Source organism: Bemisia tabaci, chromosome 6, assembly GCF_918797505.1.
Source record: "Bemisia tabaci chromosome 6, PGI_BMITA_v3".
Taxonomy (NCBI): Eukaryota; Metazoa; Arthropoda; class Insecta; order Hemiptera; family Aleyrodidae; genus Bemisia; species Bemisia tabaci.
In genome coordinates this window covers 12932021-12946515 of record NC_092798.1, presented here as the reverse complement: position 1 = coordinate 12946515, position 14495 = coordinate 12932021, and the positions used below count along the sequence as shown (strand labels likewise).

Here is a 14495-nt window from a genome sequence, read left to right as displayed (position 1 = left end):
TTTTAGAAAGAGAATTAGATTAATATTGAATACGGTGCACGTTTATCTGCAATGAACGGATGGTTTGTATTCAATTGAAGCACATATCTGACAAAACGGATTGTACGAGAGTTTGTGATTTTTTGTGAAGAAAGGCTATAATTTGATTTTTTCAAAGGAGAATAAGTCAACCTAATTCTTTGAACTTTTCGCTGAAATTTCCTCGCACAGGGAAGAAAAATCACGACAGTTTTGAAGTATTGCCGAGTAGTTTTCCAAATAAATAATAAAGTATAACGGGAAGTCTGCGACGTCGCGAATCGAGATATGTGGCTTGGAAGTTTTGCCAACGATTTATTATATTCACTGCGCCCCCCATAAATTCCTCAGAAGATGCAAAATTTCAAGTGCCAATTTTATTGGTAAAAAATAAACTTTTCTTCCGACTTTTATTGAATTATTAACATTAAATGTATTTATTAGAGTAATTAAAACTGAAAAATCATTCATAGCCATCGAAACTTAGTCGTCCGTGCCTCCTTGACGTTTGACTTTTCAACTCGTGATTCTCTTACCATAACGGTACGAAAAAAGCACGAGAGTTGCGGAGACGGAGGATTTTGTCTTTCTCAGATTCATAAAAGAAGAGGAAACAGGAGTCCGGCCGGATCCGGAGGCGCGGCGCGGGTGTGATACCTGGTCAGCCAGGCCAGAGCGAAAGAGAAAGGTGCAAGGGTGCCGTGCAACGCAGAATCGGCTGGAGGGTGCAGGGCAACAAGACGGCGGGGAGGGGAGGTCCACGCATTGAAAGAGCGCGTGTCGTGGTGGAAGTATCATACAGGCGTCGACTTGAGTTAATAAGCGGCGGCCACGGTTTTAAATCCGATCCGAGATCTGATTCAAAAGCCGGGCCATTTGGTATCCGCTCAAGTGAGGGGATAGAATACCAGCGTCTTTTGCTATTCAATCAAGATCGGACACCGAAAAGGCCAGGTATAAAGTTCGGAATCAGTGAACTCATACAGTAGCCGGGACAACCGCTCCGAGTTCGTCGATGGAGAACCCAAAATTCGGGGAAAGGTAACTAGACCTCAATTTAAAACCCATTAGCGGCCAGTTCGCTCATCGATCGTGAACCGCGTGTTGATGCGAAAAATCGTATTGAATACCGGTTGAGGATAAAGAACTCTGCTTTCAGCATGGGCAGTTTAGAGCTCCTGCAACATCGTATAATTACTTCAAGCATTGCATCAATAGCCGAAGTCAGTGACTGCACCGGGTAATCCTCCGAGCTCTCCGGTCGACGATCCCGGAGAGCAGACTGGAGAGTTTAGCATCTCACCCATTGAGCGTAGAAAGTGGCTATTTGGACGGACTTAATTATTTTTAGCTGATCTACAAGAGGCAAGCATCGAATCACGATTCTGAGACCAGTGCAACTGACCCATTTCAACTTGTGTCCGGTTCTTCGAGTAATGTAGCATTGCGTCCATGATATTGGACACAATACTCACCTATATAATGCTTGGATGCTCATTACGTCCAAGATCTTGAACTCCATGCTCACTTTAATGAGGGATTATTTTCTCCAAAAATCAAAGTGAGCGTAGCGTCCGAAATTGTGAGATGCGGATATTCTCTGACATGAGATGAGCGTAGGGTCCAAAAATGTATCAAAACACTTTAGGCAAAAAAAAAAAAAAAAAAAAAAAACTGTGTTCTCGTAGGAAATTGTGCATTGGTTAGGTGGAAGTCGGGTTAGCTACTGTGGTGGGGCGTGAATTGCGACATATAGATTGTTATTCCATTTAAACCTATGGTAAAGAATCGGTTATTAAGGTGTTCGCTGCGAACACCCTGTTTATCGATCCATTTCCATAAGTTTAAATGGCATAACAATCAATGTATCGCAAAGGACGCCACGCCGCTGGTTAGGTACAGTTAGATTGGATAAAAGTATGCAATTTTCAATGGACATTAACACTTAGGGAGGCCTCATTGATATTGGACTCCATGCTCAAGCGAAACAGTGAAAATTTAGAGATGAGCATGGAGTCCAAGATCTTGGACGAGATGAGCAAGCGAGTATATAAAGAGTGAGCATGGAGTCCAAAATCTTGGACACGATGCTACATAATCACTCTCCGTATGATTCTATGCTTCTTGGGGCTCACGAGGAAATAAAGATACGCATCAGAGGAGCGACAACATGATCATCGCTATCAAATCAAATGAGCTAGGCGCAGCCTTACAATGAAATCGAATCAGTGAGGACGAAAACACACCAACTCGGAAAAAGGGAAAGAATCAAGAAACACACGAAACCGAACAGTAAATGAAGAAATTAGTCTAAGAAAGAGGTTTTTGGTGCCGAAATACAAGCTCTCAAGGTCATTTTAAAGGTCCAAGTTGGAACAGATGCGCTAACTTCAATGAGTTTTATAAAAATTGACCGTTCCTTATGAAAATTGAGCAATTCCGAGTTACCGAGTTGGTGTGTTTTCGAACTCGCTGATTCAAATATATTCACCGTTTCTCAATCGTCGTTTTCTTTGCTTATCCGCAGCTTCCGGGAAAACGTGAAACGGTTGTCGGTGCTTTTCCGGGATCGACCGATGACCCCCCTGGACACGGCAATCTACTGGATCGAGTACGTGTTGCGGCACAAGGGAGCCGGTCATCTGAGGGTGACCAGTCTGGACTTGGCCTGGTACCAGTACTACCTTCTCGACATCTATTTCGTAATCGCGGTCCCGTTGTTTGCACTCTACTATGTTCTGAAAAAATTGCTCCGAACGGTGTTTAGTGAAGGAACAAAGGAGAAAAAAGCATAACCCTTCATGGTGTGTCTGTCACAGACGAATAGTCAAATCAGGCATTCTATCGGATGGAAACACTTATGAAGTCAGCACAAGTTCGATATTTAAAATATAATAATGTGAAATAATAACAGGAAGTGAAATCAACCGTAGAAATACCGTAATTAATAATGACCAAAGAAATAATCTCAGATATTCAAAGTTTATACCAAGAACCCGTATGTTAAAAATAGTAACAATAAAATTAACTGAACCTGAAAACTTTTTGCACTTTTTGTTTTATTAAAATTGAACACGTTTCGAAGGATCTGCCGTGAGGATGAGACTGCCTCGCTGAGGATGACAGCAGAGCCCTCGAAACGCGTTCAATCTTGATTAATAAAAAGTGCAAGTGAGTCCTATACATTATTAATTTATACATTTTATCAAATGCTCAGGTAAATAGTCAAATTAGGCCTTGTCTCCACGAGCCGTTTCACGAGATTTGTCCCAGGGAAAAATCCCACTTACGAAGTTGGGAAAAATATTGAGTTAATCAATATTTTTCCCAGTAAGTATGGTACTTGTTTGTACCCCTAGGACCCACTGAGAGAAGAAGAAGAAGTGAAAACGAATTGTGCGATATTTTATTCATTACTACATTGTTAATGTTTGTTTAGTTAAAATAATGTGTCTAATTGTCAATTGAGTGCAATTATTATTTTAATCCCGGTTAAATACTCGACTTTAACCAATTTATCTTCCCGCGAAAACTAGTCGCAGGACTGTATGAACCCCGTCCCGTGGAGACGGTCACTGGGAAAAATCCCAGAAGTTTCATTCCTGCGATTCGAACTTGGGACAAATCCCATGAAAACGTCCCGTGGAGACAAGGCCTTATGGTCTACAAAATTTGGTAAATTTATGACGAGGAGCTGACAAGTTTCAATATTTGGGGGAGGGAGGACCCATCAAATATACGAATTTTCCTTGTTTTTTCCTCTTCAAATTCTCCTCGTGTATTCAAATGTTAAAACGTTGAAAATTTTGTAATTTATGACATGCTGAAGTTTCCAAGACAAATGTTCCTTCAAGCAGCCTGAAATTGTGAACTACTATTTGGATGAATACTATTTCACATTATTACACAGAATTCTCTCTTACAGTAGCAATGCCTTATTCTTGCTAAAATTTGGAGATGAATCTGAACTTCAATGTAAGTAAGAATACTTGACTAGTTGCATTGTTAACTGCCAAACATCCAAAAATTTCCTGATCCTGTGGAGGAGCTGACTTCAGCCCAAATCGCGACTCCTCCTTTTTAGATTAGATTTTCTACCATGATTTCTTCTCGGTTCAATATAGCTCGTGGAGTCCGAAGAAACCGATTTATACCAGTCAGTCATGTTGGTGTCTTGCTGCTACGGAAAAACTTGTCCATCACATTCTTAACCCATATCCGTATGATTTTCCTCATTACCTCGTGAGTGTTTTGCGAGGCTCGAAAGTCTGTAGATACGTGTCAGGAAAATAGAACACGTATATATAATTTAAATTAACAGAAAGTTACAAGGACACTGCGCATAAACTGAGAGATTCATTCGTGTGATGGTCTTTCGATTGTATTTTAGTCTATAATTAGTGCACTTCACAGCGGTAGGGTCGAATTTGCTTTTCTCTTATTCACGCTCAAATTCAATTCTATTCATTTTTCTTGACCCCCCACCCCATTTTTAGTTTAGTGATGCTTTTTTGAGCATTCAAGTTCATCGTTCATTAAATTATTTGAAGTTAAATCAACTGCGGCGTCAAGTGAGTTTTGTTTCACCACGTAAGATGTGCAAATATTTCAATTTGATTTTTATTTTACCGATACCGGCAGTATTTAATTTGCAAGGGTCGTTACGGCTGAATTCGATTTTGTGTCAAGATTCAGAGCCTCAGCTTTCACTAGAATTTGATGTACTGCATAAAATAGTTAAACATTCAGATCTTAGATTGGTTTATATCATAAATTCCAACTCAAATCCTCAAATCTCCCAATTACTTCAGCAAACCCACCACTCCTCGATTCAGACTCGTCTAATAGCACACCACTCCAAATTCATCAATCAAGTAAAAAATCCCAACCCTAAAATCATCAGTTTCTTTCTGGACGATTTGGATGAATTGCTGAATTTGTTTTTTCACTCAATTCTGCGAAATGGATATCCAGTTACAGATGTATCAGCGTCGGGTCCTCCTTTTAACTTATCAGTGCTTCACGGTTATGGCAATAAGTTTGCAGGGAATTCGACAAATTATTGCGTCATGGTCGATGGTCGTTTGCTTTTTCCTCAAATAGGGAGATCATGCGATGAGGAATTAAAAATAACGTCAGCTGAACTTAATAGTGCCGCATTTTTAACGGACACAGTAACAAATCTAACCCGTGGTGTGCATCTGAACGACATTTGGAACTCACAAAACTACCTTATATTTATCTTAAAACATTCTAATCTAAGTATACTTGAGCCCAGAACTAAAATTATACCGGGGAATTTTGACACCAATACCTATGGGTTGACTAACGAGTCCCACAACATCAGAATGAAAAGTACCTGGGACGATCGAATTTTCTGCTTCAAATTATTTTGGCGCTTGTTCAAAGGGTGGAAAACCGTCATTTGCCACCCCGAACACTGTGAAAGATACGACCCATTCACGGAAAGTATTCTTCCGTACGAAAGCGACGCCGATGTGGGATTTTTTGATTTTTCTCTAAAAAATATGCATCAAAAACCTGTAAGATTTTTCGCAAATGTCCACAGCTCTAGCAGAATAAAGACTGCAGTTATTCCTGGATGGGACCAGTGGATTATGCTATTGAAGCCTTTCCTCCTACAGTTGGGGAAATCTTTAAATTGCACTTTCGAACAAGTGAATATGGAGGTGTCTGATTACATGGTGGCTACTGGTGCAGACCACCCAGACGGAATTGAAGATATTATCAACATAAAATTTGATGTAGCCCTCTACTCTTTTGAATTCGGACTTGCTTTTGAAGGGAGCGATCTCTCACAACTTGATTTCTCTCCCGCCTTTGGCTCAGGTGCTGTCTGTATTGTCACTCCGCACAGTGCATTTATTCCTCAAAGTTTGGTCCTTTTCAGGAGTTTCACGCCCCTAATCTGGGCTCTCGTTCTCATCACTATAATTTTATTTGTTGCAGTTCAATACGCATTCCAATATTTTCAGTGCGAAGTGTTCCGCCGTCTCTATTCAGAGACAGAAACCGATCATTATAGAGATACCTCTTCGCTGTTGACCGTTTACGCGTATTTCATATGCGGCAGCCCACCGACCCTACGTCTGGGCCGATTGCACACGGGAAAAATCCTCTTCACCCTCTTCAGTTTTTCAGCCATCATCATCTCCACCGTATTTTTAAGTCGCATGACGACCTTACTGAGCCGCACAGAGAAGTATCCAGAGATTGACAGTTTAGGGGACCTGGAACAAACAAATTTGTTTATCCAAACATGGGACATCCGAGCTGTCTATAATTTGTTTGACCAACTGAGGTTATCCAACAATTTGAGGGCAAGACTCACTGACAGTTTGGAGTACAGCGATGCTGTATTAGTTTTGGACTTTTTAGAACGTAACTCATCACTCACTGAGGGTGGGAATACGTCAAATCTGACCTTTGGAACCGCTGAGTCCGCTGAGGTGCGGAAAAATGAGTTGATCATTGCGGAGGTGGATGCTTTTCTGCTGCATATTCCTTTTTTCCTCGTGTCGAAGCAGGGTGTTATTTTACCTCGCGCGTTGCGAGCACGCGAAACAGAGTATCATCTGATGAAAGAGTGCCTGACAAATTTCCCATTCATTTTTCCGATGCTGAAATTCTCATTTCTTCGCGATGAATTCAATCTATTGATACATCGATTATATGAAACAGGACTCAGCGGGCGATTGCTTGATGAATTATACGACACGGATCCGCTATATGCTACTCTGATTGAAAAAGATAACAAGGGGCCTCGAGCTTATAGTTTGAACGATTTGCAATCGGCATTCATCTTTCTCAGTGTGGGGTTGTTTGCAAGTTTTCTCGTTTTCATCGGAGAGATTCTAAAAAATTGACGCAGATCAGTAGCCGGTCTCCTTCAAATTTCGCCGAAGCTTTGAACATTCACTTTTAATGAAGAAAACTAAAATCTAGGCAGAAAAATAGTGGTCAGATTACTGAAGTAACTACTTGAAAAAACAATTTCACTTCTTTAATTTTTTAAACCTCCGGTAGGAAAGACGGACATAGAGTAAGCCATTACTTCCGCCGACTACCTAGAAAATGTCTTGCAGTAAAATCCCGCAAAAGTCTCGAAAAAGAAAGGTGATTGGGAGATGATGTTGGTATTCGATTCCTCCCAGATCAAAAATCTGAAAAAAGCGCAAGTTTACCGTGTGTCGACCGTAGTAAAATAAGTTAATTATCTGAAGGGTGCTCCGTAAAAAATAGAAACATCAATTTGGACCTCATTTGTAACATTTGAGGGATTTGGAGGACAAGGCGCATGCGTATAGTACTTGCTATTTCGAGAAATACGTGTTTAAAGTTTCGAAATCACATAGATCCTTGTGGGAAAAAGAATGTTCATACTGATTTTTGGATGCTTAAAAATTGGAATTTCGTAGCGCATTTTTTACAAAACATTCACGACGACTAGTTTTACTGGAAATAATAAATATCCCAATGTTTTCAAAAATTACACTTATGCGCCTCGTCCTACATGCCCCTCATTTATCGTCGCGTTCGACATTCTGCAATATTGATTTAAATGTGGAGAGTTAAAACTCAAAACGTAGACGCAAAAAACAATAAGTGGACGAAAATACATCAACTGAAGGGGTATATATACATATGTCCATCTATTCCTGTCCATCTATTCCTGTCCATAGATTTCTGTCAACGTATTTTCCTCAAAATGCTGGTGTTTTCGTCAGCGTCCAGTGTTCTTTAACGTCCGGACATTTAAAGCAATCTCAAACACCTTGATAAATGTTGATTTTTTTCCTGTGCGGCGTCCATTTAACAAGGCCCCCCCCCCCCCCCCTCCGTCCAAACATCCGAAACTCGCGGTTCGTAATCGGCTGGGTAGTGGGTTATAGGACATTTCGTCAACGATTTTTTGTCCGCGCAGCTGTTTTTTCCAGTAATTTACGTCCACGCGTTTTTTCGGCACGGGAGTTTTGGTCCACGTGACAGTTGAGACCCAAAGTTAATTGGCCCACATGTAAATGTTAAGTACAAACGACAATTGCTCATGACGTTTTTGGATGAAAATGTAAAATGTCTTGGAGGAATGAGGGTGTGCTTGTTTTTTTTGTTTTGTCTGTTTGGTCCAACGGAGAATGATATAGTTGAGAGTTTTGGTAAAAATGGGGGAGCGTCAATTCCATGAGGCAAAATTCACTAAAACTCTCTACAACTCTTTGGTGTAAATGGACTTCATTATCTTTCAAGAAATTCCCACCTCGTTATACCTGAACCGGATGAACCTCTATATTTGCCTCAGCTAAAGGCTCTTAGATTTTTCCTGTGTACGATAAGTATCTTGATTTATTTTGCGAGGAAAGATCTGTACTTTTAAAGGATGCCTGTCATTCTTAATACGTTCAATTTCGCATAATTCTGTGCAATACCTCTGTTGTGAAATAGTTGCTTCAAGCGCCGCCGCACGGAGAGCGGGCGGCCAGCGCGAAACGCGTATAGGCGCCTACAAACCTAAGTGGATACTTCAAGCATTGTGCAATGCGTGAAGTATCCACTTAGGTTTGTGGGCGCCAGTGAGCCTCTCGCGCTGGCAGCACGCCGCTCCGCTCTGTTAGGCTTTAATATTTATACTCGCGTAGATAAAAGATTAGACTTAGTGTTACGAAATGTACCTTACTTGCCAGATGTGATTGGTCAAATACTTAAAGTACCTTAAGTACATGACGTAGTAACGAGAATAGTGCATCGCGATGATGTCGACAAGACCATGATTTTTAAAAAAAATGATTATTTTTTAAGTATCACAAATATATTTATTAATGAGAAAGGGTCTTTTGATTAGCACGGAAGGACCGAAATTGCTTAAGTCTATTACGCAGCAGAATTATTACAGAACAATGAAGCAGTACAGCGTACCTCAAACGCGTTGCTGTTGATGCAAATGTTTTTCGACACTTGAACCTATGTGTATTGGGGCGAAGGAGACTTAGTGGTAAAGAAATTAACAGCATAAGGCCCTGCATATCCGTACTTGTCTGCAAATATCCGGTTTGAAAAATTATACCTGGGCACGATGTCTCTGCGAGAAAAATGGAAATGTATAAGTGTAATATCTTACGGACAAAATCAATCAGAATCTCAAGATAAAGACGGAAATTTGAATACAGATAATATATTAATTGAATGTTTTATATGAACGTTTTTAATTCTCTATCATTTTATCATAAACTTAACTTTAAATAAGGTGTATTCATATTATTTTCGATTGTTGTAAGTCGATTTTCACCGCAAAAATCCTAATAACATTATTTCACTTATTTCTTCATTCAGAAAAACTTTTGCAAAAATGTAATCGTAAATCAAGACTTTGATCAATATTAGCCTATCGCTTTTTGGCAAATAAAGCACCTATTAATGGCAATTTGATCCCAGGAATTAATGAATGCCAACTCTCGTGTCAAAAAAGGTGAACTTCAAAATTAGAGAATACGCAAAGCGATACTGCAAAATCTGGTAGGAGGTGTAAGAAATGTATAAATCTAAATGTATTAAATTAGTGACATATAATCATAATTAATAATTAAATTAAAATTATAATTACCCCACATCAATGTGTTTTTCTTTGTAGATCATCTTCCCACATGGTTGACGGTAAACTATGTACACATACCGATGCAAACCTATAAAAAAGACGTGGGTATCTAAATTACTTAAAATTACCAAATATTCATTCAATGTGAGATCATTTATGATTTTGATTCCAATGCGGTAAAACCAACAAATACTTTTCGTTTCTGTACCATTTGATAGCATCTAGTTTTATACATTGTAAATATTACCAAAATGTCACAGAAATTTAGATTTCTTGGTACTGCTTCCTCTCAAACATGACATGACATGTATACCATCGTCGTTGCGTTCAAAACTCAGAGAATAATTTTCGAAACATTTTGGATTTGCTTCATTGTGACTTTAATGAAAATGCATCACAATATCATAGCATATGCTGATTCCATATTTGATAGTCCCTCCCGAATCACTACTTTCTATGCCTTGGGAAAAAATTTCCTTTTGATGACATAAAATTGACATATCAGAGATTTCCTTCACATTAAAATATGGTGAAAGTGTGGTGTTTTGGCTAGAACATATTGAGGGAAAACAAAACTAGAAAAGTTATACAAATTAAATTAAAGTTTTAAAAAGCACGGGAAAGGGACCATAGTGTTCAGAAATGCAAAAATTGAAAATCGATACTTTTGCTTAGAGAAGTGGCAAACAGTCAGCTGAGACAAATGCATAGCCCAAAATGCCAAACAGAAATGAAATATCTCGTACGACTGTTTTAAGTGTTAAGGTCAAAAAGCGTAGTTTCATGAGTTTGTTGCATCCATCTCTAGTAATTGCCGGTAATTGCCGATAAACATTGTTTAACCATTGAACATTTTTAAAAAGTTTATAGATTGTAGACGTGAAATCATGGGCGTCGAAAAGAACATAATGCATTACATTTTCACGAAACAGCTCGTCTGGGGCCGAATTTCATCGGTCCTTCCACCGTACTCAAATATACTTAGGACGAGTCTCGGCTGCACCAAAGTCCTGCTTAGCGCTTCTGATTGGCCGGTGGTGTGGTTTGGACTCATCGATGGATGTTGCATTTCTGTATGAAAGGGCCGACAAAATTCGGCCACTGATGTGGGCATGCGAAAGGATGCCAGATAATAGGTTGACTAAAAAGGTTCTGGATTGGGGCCTTCCGAGTAGAAAACGTAGAGGACACCTGTCAAATCGTGGATTGATGGAATAAAGGCAGGAAATGAGGTGTGATTTGCCGTGGGAGTTTTGGCAGGATCGCTATCAGTGTCGGTTGGGTGTCGCAGAGCGCACGGAAGCGGTATATATAGCATGTTAATATAGTAATAGTTATGATAACAGAAATCACAAACCTGTATTTGCGTCTGGATTGGGACGTTGATATTCAGCAATAATATGACATTCCGCAATTCTGTTTCCTGGAATGTTTGTCACCAGCCAGTATAAATATTCACGGTGGTTTGGAGTCTGAACTGAGGGCTCATCTAGACCTAAAGAAAAGATATGATTTTATAGCATATCTTATAAGCTTCTTGATTCCGGTATAATTAGCCATCTTGACTTACATGCGGAGAAGATAACTTGTACGAGCGTTATACCCTGTCACTGAAAGCAAAGCTAGGATATAATTTAATATCATGATCTACGGTCATTAGACTGCGTATATATCCATGGTCACCGAATACGTTATCTTAGGCTTCATGGAGCTTTTCCGGGCGAAAAAAATGGTGGATGCAAATGATTCTAAATGGCGAAAAAAGAGGTTTTATTAGCTCCTACCGCCATCAATTTATCTCAAATTGCATAGTTAACCGTATTTTCTCGGTTTTGAAACCAACATTTATCACAAAACAGTACCTCTTCAATGCATTTCATGTAGCAGGAATTTTAGATCCTTCCCAATTTTTTACGGATATAGTTCACCAGGAGTTCGCCTTCGTTTTCAGCTCATAGGCGACGAATTTTCCTTAGAATACAAATGAAGTGAATAGAACATCTACTGAAAAACTTCACTTCAATATCGCTCCACATGCTTTGACTGATCCATTTACGGTGCCATGAAGGCAGTAGGGCAAATCTTCCATTTTAAGTTTGCCTACAATTCGTCGCTTATGCAACAAACTTACCGGAGAGCGCGAAAAGTTATCTATTCGAAGAATGATACACATTTTTTTTTTTCGGCCCGTAAGCTTTGCTTGGACTGAAAAATAATGTTGTGAACAATGAACATGTTTTCAAATGTTGTCTGTGTTGCACAGGTAACAAAAATATCGAGGAGTTCGAATAATTATCTGAGTAAAAAAAACACACATTCACGTGGACCAAGTTCAATAGGGCCTTGATCATTTTATTTCCTGACTAACTTTTGAGAGAACTGGAGGTCAGTAAATTTATTTGCAAAGTAGTAATGATATCTCGTTCGATGTGAAACCATGGTTTAAGTTGAATAAACTTGAATTGCCAATTAACGCAAACTATTGTTTTCTTTTTTGCCAAACAAATCTTTTTTTTTAAATCTCGGGCTTAATTTCAAGATGTATTATCAATCACTGATTTGTTTGTGCTACATTTCTATTTACAAATTTCAAGGTCTCGTTTAATGAGGGCATGCATAGAGTAGAGGGGCGATTTTGAAGAGGTGTATCTCTAACACTCTATGTTACACACAGACGTTTTTGCCAATACTTCCATACCTACTAGCATCGCAGAGTAGTAAACTTTTAGGTCTTCTGGTGTGTTGTTCCAACGCATATTCTGAGTGAGCCATGCCATGTCTGCTGCAGGTTTCACTTCTGTACCAAATTTGATGGGAATATCACCCTCGTGCTTTACCTGTGGAAAAACAAGTAAATTACAGCTTTACGTCTGATTATACTCATTAACTCTCATCATGTTCGAGATAAGGCATCTTCCGACAAATCTACTCGGTCGATAGCATTGGCGGATCCAGAACATTGGCAACATTGTCTTTCTTCCATTTAAACGTATGAAATGTATCGATTCTTGGAGGGGCCAGGTGCTCCGACAAGAATCGATCATTTAGCACAGATTTAAATAGAGGCAATCCGGTGCTGCCACATTGCTGGATCCGCCTCTGGTTGATACGGCTGTGAGTCGCGGTGCAAGCAAAAAAATAATTTAAAAAACGGTGAAAAAGGAAAATAACTTTTACATAAACTTGTAAAGAAGAAATGAAAAGTATTTTTGAAAGTCCTCTTATGGTACGGGGAGCTGTTTGTAATTTACCCGATTGGACAAAGCAGAGGATTTTTTCAGCATAGTCGGAACTTAAATCTAATTTTTGGCCGTCTCTTGAAAAACAAAGATTTCCTGAAATATTATCTTCCGCTTACGGAGGCCCTTATTAATTGTCATCTGGACGGGCACAGTTACATGTAATTACAGTTAGAACTTTGAATGCAATTGTTTATCGTACCAGAACCTCGTGACGTGGTTTAATGAAAATACATTCGGGAATTATTTTCCATTGCTTCAACATCTTAATCCTTTCCTTTTTAGGCATCTCGTCCAGGATTCCATCATCCGCCAGTGAAAAGTTTGTGACGAGGAACAACACCAAAATACATGCAGTTGAGAGGACATACCCCAACCCCAAGTTTGGGCAGTGTAAGGACATTTAATTATCCTTTGTATCAGCTTGCCTTATGAATTATTTTCATAAACTTGGTCCCACTGAAAAATATAGAGCTCAAAATTAGACTTTGATATTTGAAAGATGAATGAACCATTCTGTTTTTTAATCGCAGCAAATATTTCAGTACTCGCAATAAAAATTATTCGTCCCTCATCATTATCTCTCTGATAACCCTCATTACATCAATTTACCCTAGGCGCATATAGGTACTCATAGATTTTTCGCTTTACAATTAGATTCAATTTTAATTGCGGATTAAAATCAATATATACTAAGGCGGAGCTAAGGGGGGGGGAGAGCTTAGGGAGCATACTTCCCCATTTATTAGGAAAGAAAGAAGAAGAGAAGAAGAAGAAAGAAAGGAAGAAGAAAGAGGAAAGGAACAGATGAAAGAAGAAGAAAGGAAGCTTATATAATTGGTCATTATTCGTGATAAAATGGACTTAAAAAGCATATTAGATACTTTAAAACTTCGAAAATTATGTGTGAGAAACAAGAGTAGGGAGAGTACTGGCATGCTGGTATTTTGAGGTTAGGTCATAAAGCTTTTATGGCCAAAATGGCAGTCAACCTATGAATTCATATTATACAGAATAATTTATGATTACAATTGTTATGCCCCCGTTGTTTGTAAAGCACGCATTTGATTTAGCCTTTGCGTAAATTTACTCTTTTTTGCGGAATGATGCTCATTAGATTATGAACGTTCTTGGCCATCTTGATTTGATATTGGAGTCTGAAGATTGGCAGTGACATTTTTCGTGTCCGAAGGTTGGCCACCCTTTTGGGCCCTAACACCTCCATATTTCGACGTGACCGCACTCTCCTTATGTAAGCACTCTATGGGAAACCCTCCTCCCGCCCCCCTTATTTGAAGTGTATGGATCTGCTTATACATATATGTATCCTAGAAAATCTGGGGTTGGATCTTGTTTAGACTCGTATTAAACAATTATTACCTGACTCGAGGTTAGACTCGTATTAAATAATTCTTATACACAGCACTGAAAAAAAGTTTCACTAAATGCCTCAGCATTAACACACTTTTGTCAAAATGATTACAGTCTTCACTGATGAAATATGTGTTTTTAAATGAATTATAAAGCAACTTCGTTCATGATGAGTCACCAAATGCACGTCACTCTAAATGCCGTCAGACAGAATGCAGACAGCGCGTACACGGCTTACCTACAAACAATTGGATCGC

At 39.1% G+C, this 14495-nt stretch overlaps 2 protein-coding genes across 5 annotated transcripts in view; one reads left to right on the top strand and one right to left on the bottom strand.

The window, feature by feature from the left end:
• Positions 1-2955, top strand: part of LOC109035695 (UDP-glucosyltransferase 2) — a 19279-nt gene extending 16324 nt beyond the window's left edge. The window contains exon 7 of the mRNA XM_019049405.2: positions 2546-2955. Within this exon, the coding sequence (XP_018904950.2) occupies positions 2546-2813 (268 nt within the window). The 3' untranslated portion in view covers positions 2814-2955. The remainder of the gene's footprint in view (positions 1-2545) is intronic.
• LOC109035701 (protein D3) overlaps positions 1-14495 on the bottom strand; it is a 21668-nt gene extending 7173 nt beyond the window's left edge. The window contains exons 1-7 of one of the 4 annotated variants that reach the window (XM_072301627.1): positions 14248-14476; positions 13070-13326; positions 12327-12465; positions 10986-11123; positions 9638-9716; positions 8953-9115; positions 6132-6269 (exon numbers count right to left, since the gene is read on the bottom strand). In XM_072301627.1, the coding sequence (XP_072157728.1) occupies positions 8998-9115; positions 9638-9716; positions 10986-11123; positions 12327-12465; positions 13070-13270 (675 nt within the window). In that variant the 5' untranslated portion in view covers positions 13271-13326; positions 14248-14476 and the 3' untranslated portion in view covers positions 6132-6269; positions 8953-8997. Of the gene's footprint in view, positions 1-6131; positions 6270-8823; positions 9116-9637; positions 9717-10985; positions 11124-12326; positions 12466-13069; positions 13327-14247 lie in introns of those variants that run through there. The other 3 variants (XM_072301628.1, XM_019049415.2, XM_019049417.2) reach the window with 3 other exon arrangements.